Source organism: Citrus clementina, unplaced genomic scaffold (assembly GCF_000493195.1).
Source record: "Citrus clementina cultivar Clemenules unplaced genomic scaffold, Citrus_clementina_v1.0 scaffold_4, whole genome shotgun sequence".
NCBI lineage: Eukaryota > Viridiplantae > Streptophyta > Magnoliopsida > Sapindales > Rutaceae > Citrus > Citrus x clementina.
Genome location: NW_006262274.1, coordinates 1,931,985 through 1,938,379, shown reverse-complemented (window position 1 = coordinate 1,938,379; position 6,395 = coordinate 1,931,985). Strand labels below are relative to the sequence as shown.

Sequence of the window (6,395 nt, the reverse complement as noted above, 5' to 3'; positions counted from 1 at the left end):
TGGAATCAGATGAGATACGTGATAGTTTGATTGTTTATATAAGAAATAATAAATTTAATAATATTGATAATGAGCATATTGCATAATATTTTTAAAATATAAAAATGCGTAGAGACTAATTATAAATATTTTATATATTCAAAATTTTAATTTTTTATATTTTACTATTATCTAATTTAGCCCCCGGTAAATTATTTTTCTAGATCCGCCATTGATTATATGAAATCACCAGACCATGAAATATTATACTAGAGAAAACAACAATTATAACTTAAATAATATTTGTAGCAGCATTTGCTTTCATTCATGGCTAATTTCTTTTATACACAACGAAAGCTTGATTAGGAGAGATAATTTTAGCGAATCCCAAAAAATCTGATAAGAAAAAATTATTGGCTGAATTCAAGCCTTGACCAATAAGAAATTTTTGGCTAAATTGAAATATATAACCACATTATATAATATTAATTCACCGTCAAAACAGATATGGGTAAAAGATGGAACAGTAGGAAGTAGTTTTTTATTTAATTATTTTATTTAGATTGTAATAGTAATTTGTGCTAGGGTTGTTTTAGTAATAAAAAATTTAACTAAAGAATGAGTCGAAAGAGTGTTTTGGAGGGTTCAAATAGCCTCACTTTTACTAGAAATGTTTCAAAATTATGATAAGTTATTTGTCTTTAACAACTCCTTCATATATTAGATGGAATAATTTTGTAGCTCTTCTATTTAATATTTACAAAATTTTCTATGTCTATAACGAAAGTCAATGGTGTAGCAAATATTTTGGTAATTACTTGCTTATTCCTTTTATTTTAAATTAAAAGTCCATTTAGTTCTTATATTTTAAAAATTACCTTAAGAAACCATCTACTATTTTATATATTACGTTCTTGCCCCTAATTTTATTTTACAATAATGCCCTTACAACAATATTCTTGGGGATATTAATGAAAAAATATTAACTCATCAAATTAGCCTGAAAAAAAAATTAGTGTGAATTTTATGTTATTATTTTACTTTTAGGATTAATTTGGTAAATTAAATTTTTATGTACAATTATTAGTAAGATTGTTGTGAGGATATTAAACATTACTATAAGTTGGCTACAGTTAATTTATTTATAAATAATTATTTGTTAATTATATTAATTAATTTATAAATAATTATCTGTTAATTTGCTAATATTATGTTTTTTTATAGATAAATTAATTAATGTCAATAATATTGTTGGTAGGTATTATTGTAAAAGTAAGGACAAAAATGTAACACATTTAATAACAATGGTATATTGAGTTCCCCCCCCCCAAAATATAAGGACTAAATGAGCACTTAAGCTACAATACAAGGAATAAACGAATATTTATCATTAATTTTTTGACGAACTTCGACTCACCTAATTTGTGTGGTGAGTCTCTTCTTTAATATTACGTTATCTTTTTAGAAATACCAATTTTATAAACGGTAAAGTTCATTATTATTCTCTAATTAAGTATATTCTTTTTATAAATAAAATTCTTCCTCATCATGTAGGCTTCTAATAATAAAAGATAAATTATTTGGTGCAATCAATCTATCAAGAGCCCCCCCCCAAAAAAAAGCACTTACCCTCGTTAGAGGTTAGAGGGAAAGGGACTTCAACTGTGGAAGTAGGAAAAAGAAAGAAAGAAAATTATGGTGAGAAAGCATGCGATTCAAGGAGTTTGCACGTGATTTCAGGTAGCAGCTACATTGGAATCAATGAATCCGCAAGGAAACATGGTCGGTGAATTATTTCATACGCAAGTGCTCCCTGAATTAGTTAACACAACCCTGGAATCAATGAATCCCTGAAGGTGCCGCATTATATTTACATAGGAATAATACTGTCCTTATAACGTTTTGACACAAATGTGTCAAATGACATTGATAAATAACTTAGAGGGAAACAAAATTAAACACTTTTAATTCATATGTATAATTAAATTGTGAGGGGTTGAGTTTCATCATAAGGGTCTAAGGACTAGTTTGGTAATACTATAATTTTTAAAATAATTACTAATATTTATATTAGTCCTCAAAATAATAATTTTTATTATTTATACTTTAATAATTTAACATTTTATCCCAATAATTAATATTGTAAATTTAATTCCAAAATAGGAACACTCTAACATTTCATCCAGGCTCTGCTTTTGGAATATTGTTTGATGCCAACAGTTATGGCTGGCGAATTAATATCTAAAATTTTAGAGTTTGAACAAGTTGCTCTGTTGTAGTTGGGATATGGAAATCGAAAACATTATTGCATGGCTCCAAATAGAGTTTCTCATAATAGGGAAAAAAAGAAGTTCTCTTAGACAAATAATATCATCAAATACACAATAATGTTTTGAATATCTTTCGACCATAGCATGAATTTCTTTTTCTTAACTTCATTGAGCCTGAATTTGTAGCATAAATTAGTTATTGGAATGAAAGAGAGAGAGAAAAGAACAATCATTGATTTAGTCGGAAATTAAAAATTCTTGAATAAGCATGTTTGTATTTGCAAAATTTGAGAAGCAATACTGCAGCAGTTTTTTTAAACAATAATTTGCTGCAAAATATTGCTCTAATTTGGATGTTGTTATTGGAGTGCGAATATGCGTTCGAGAGAAAAACCATTTACAAGCATGAGAAAAGAAAAAGAAAAAGTTTCAATATATACAAATCAAAGAAAGAACTTCATTTTTAACTTTTTTTTTTCTTTTTTTCCCTAATACAACTCATTTTTCACTGTAATGAGCCTGAATTTGCGGCATCAATGTCCGATTTCTCGCGGGATCATATTACATATTTAATCAAAAAAACTGAAAAGAAATAGATGGTCCAATCCATATGCTATATGGTGCAAATTGTGGTCCTAACTCCAAAATAATACTATAATCCATGTATCAATCAAGGGACCCAACTGTTTGTATAAATCAGCAAGAATCTGGCGAAGAAATTAACACACAAAACAAAGAGCTGATCATTTTAGTTTATGCTTTCTCTGCAGCCCCACGTTAAAATTGCATGCTTTTTCATTGAAGAGTCATGGACCACGACCAGTTTTCATTTATTATGTGCTTTTTATTCATCCAACCTCTCTAACCATATTTGATATTTCTTCACTCGTCAACTGTTTCTTCCTTCTATCATAGCAATTAAATTTATATCATAATTAATATTCAGCTACCATATTAATTTCTATCTATCATAGTCACCACATTTCAAAAACTACACCCGCTTTTGATTGAAATAAGATGAGCAAAGAAGACATTTCATATACTCGAGATTTGACTTAATGGATATTTAGACCTTGATAAATGAATAATTTTCATCTCTATTGTTTCAGAAATGGACATGTCGGACATGTATATCTTAATTGTTTGTAAATATGTCTATAATTGGATGGAGATAAGGGCATTACCGGTTATTAATCTAAGAAAATTACAGAACATTAATACCCTTGTATTCATCTAAATAGACGAAAATTTGGAACAAAAGAAGGTTGAAATGTCCATTTTTAAAATAATAAAATTTAGCTGTCAATTTCTAAAACGATGGGATTTAACTGATAATCGGGGTAAATGTTAGTGGTTTGAGGGTCGTTATCCCAAATAAAAAATAACACCTAGAGTTAATTTATAGCTAGCACTAGTAAGCCCTGCTTCATTTATTTTAAGTTGGCCTTGGAAGTTGGAACCTGATACCACTCTATTAAATAATTAAATATGTACTAGGACCTTAAACTAGCGACTATTCTATTCCTTATTCGAGCTTCATATTTGGATCTTAACAATCTTCAGATCTTGAAACCTGAAGCTTTTGCAGGCTCATAAAATAAAAAATAAAAAATAAAAAATAAAAAATCCCATTTGCTCATCAATCCAAAAATGGTAAGTGGAAGCAATGATCAAAATATTCCTCAGGATCAATCACTCCAAATCAAGCAAGACGACAAGTTCTTCTCCAGGCTCATGTCAAAAGAAAGCTCCAAGGCCAATTCTTCTTCAAGAGTCTACTATGGTGGAGCTTCAGGTTCAGTTCCATTCACGTGGGAGTCTCAACCTGGAACCCCGAAGCATACATTGTTCAATGACAATTGTACCCTCCCTCCGTTAACCCCGCCGCCGTCGTATCAATCCATTTCCAAGTCCAATACCCTTCAGAAAAGTGATAAACCTAATAATACTAATAGTCTCTTAAGCAACATTTTCCCCAGGCTGATTAGGTCTAAGAAGAATCATATTCATGGCTCACCTTCATCATCATCTTCTTGGTCTTGTACTTCTTCTTCTTCGTCCTCATTCTCATCATCCTCGCATTCGAGTACGTCAAAGAAGTCGAAATTTTACAGACGCAATTTTACTTTGACAAGATTGCCAATGAACATGCATTTTGGCATGGACGGTGAAGATGCTGATGATGAGGATGATCTTGGATCGCCTACTTCAACATTGTGCTTTATTGGTCATAATAAACGCAGGAGTTTGAGTAAAAATGGAGGGTGCTACTCAATGATGAAGATGAAGAAGGCATTGGTTGCCATTGTCGTTGGACATGGATCAGGTCAAGGTACTGCAGCTTAGAGATTAATTATTACATAAAAATTAATTATGTTGTTAATTAATTAATTAATCTCTATTTTTCTCTCTTTTCGTTTTGTATTTTCGGTTCATGTAGAATCTTTTGTAAGTGTATTAACTTGTTGAACAATTTGCTCGATTTCATGCTAGTTTATGTATCATGAGATTAATTGTGATCAGTTCTAGCAACATGCCGATTAAAGGAAATGCATGCGAACAATTTCACTAGAAGGGGAAGAAAATAAGATTCTTTTTGCACTTTTGAGTGTTACCAAATATGTTTTTTGGATTTTTGTTAAATAGTGTTTTCAATAAATAAATTTTAAGTGCTTCGATGAATACATACAAAAAGATTTGCAGTTCCATTAATTAGGGCATCTCTTTAGTGAGCCCTGGCGACCTGGGAATCTTCTATTGTCATTAATAAAGTCATGTGCAGGCCATTAATTTACACACTTATTTGTCGATTGTGATGAGTTTACTGTTTAGTTCCACGTTAGCAAGGCTGGCTAATAGCTATGCTGCTTAAGAAATTAAATTACAAACTTAGGTCATTCTATAATGCCGTAACTAAATTTACGGCATTGATGCCGTAATAGACGTGGACCATTAGATTTGAATAAAAAATTTCTACCATTAATTCTAAATAAATAGGTAACCTGTTACCTAAGTAGCAGGTAATTATTTTTTTTTGTTCAAGTTCCAGGTTACATTTACCAATTTTATGTATAATTTACAAGTTTTACGAAACTTTTACAAATTAATGTTGATTTACAAGTTTTATGCAACATTTACAAGTTCTTCTTACAATTTACAACTGTAACATTAATTTACCTATTTTTCTATTAATTTATTACTTTTATGTGTGGTTTACATATTTTATGTTTTATTTCACACTTAATGTGAATTTACTAGTTCTATGTTATTTTTCTAAGTTTTTGTTTTGTTTACAAATTCTTCGTACAAATTACAACTCCGGCATTAATTTACTCATTTTTTATCAATTTACTAGTTTTATGTGTGATTTACACATTTTTTATTTTATTTCACAATTAATGTCAATTTACTAGTTCTATGTCATTTTTCTAAGTTTTTGTTTTGTTTACAAGTTCTTCGTGCAAATTACAATTCCAACATTAATTTACCATTTTTTTCATTAATTTACTAGTTTTATGTGTGATTTACATATTTTTTGTTTTATTTCACACTTAATGTGAATTTACTAGTTCTATGTCATTTTTCTAAGTTTTTGTCTTGTTTACAAGTTTTTCTTACAATTTACAACTCGAACATTAATTTACCATTTTTTCCATACATTTACTAGTTTTATGTGTGGGTTGCATATTTTTTATTTTATTTCACACTTAATGTGAATTTACTAGTTCTAGGTCATTGTTTTAAGGTTTTGTTTTGTTTACAAGTTTTTCGGTACAAATTACAACTCCAACATTAATTTACTCATTTTGTTCATCAATTTACTAGTTTTATGTGTGATTTACACATTTTTTTGTTTTATTTCACAATTAATGTCAATTTACTAGTTCTATGTCATTTTTATAAGTTTTTGTTTTGTTCGCAAGTTCTTCGTGCAAATTACAATTCCAACATTAATTTACCATTTTTTCATTAATTTACGAGTTTTATGTGTGATTTACATATTTTATGTTTTATTTCACACTTAATGTGAATTTACTAGTTCTATGTCATTTTTCTAAATTTTTATTTTGTTTACAAGTTCTTCGGACAAATTACAACTCCAGTATTATTTTACCTGTTTTTCATTAATTTACGAGGTTTTATGTG

General features: G+C 29.0%; 1 protein-coding gene across 1 annotated transcript; it reads left to right on the top strand.

Moving 5' to 3' along the window:
• Positions 1 to 3,731: 3,731 nt before the first annotated feature.
• On the top strand, positions 3,732 to 4,595 carry LOC18044124. The gene has a single exon (XM_006435802.2). The coding sequence runs from the start codon at positions 3,900 to 3,902 to the stop codon at positions 4,593 to 4,595; it is 696 nt and encodes a 231-aa protein (XP_006435865.1). The 5' UTR covers positions 3,732 to 3,899.
• The last annotated feature ends 1,800 nt before the right edge of the window (positions 4,596 to 6,395 follow it).

Bases quoted from the DNA above. Each gene is read 5' to 3' on its own strand.
- LOC18044124 (XM_006435802.2), top strand. From the start codon at position 3,900: ATGGTAAGTGGAAGCAATGATCAAAATATTCCTCAGGATCAATCACTC.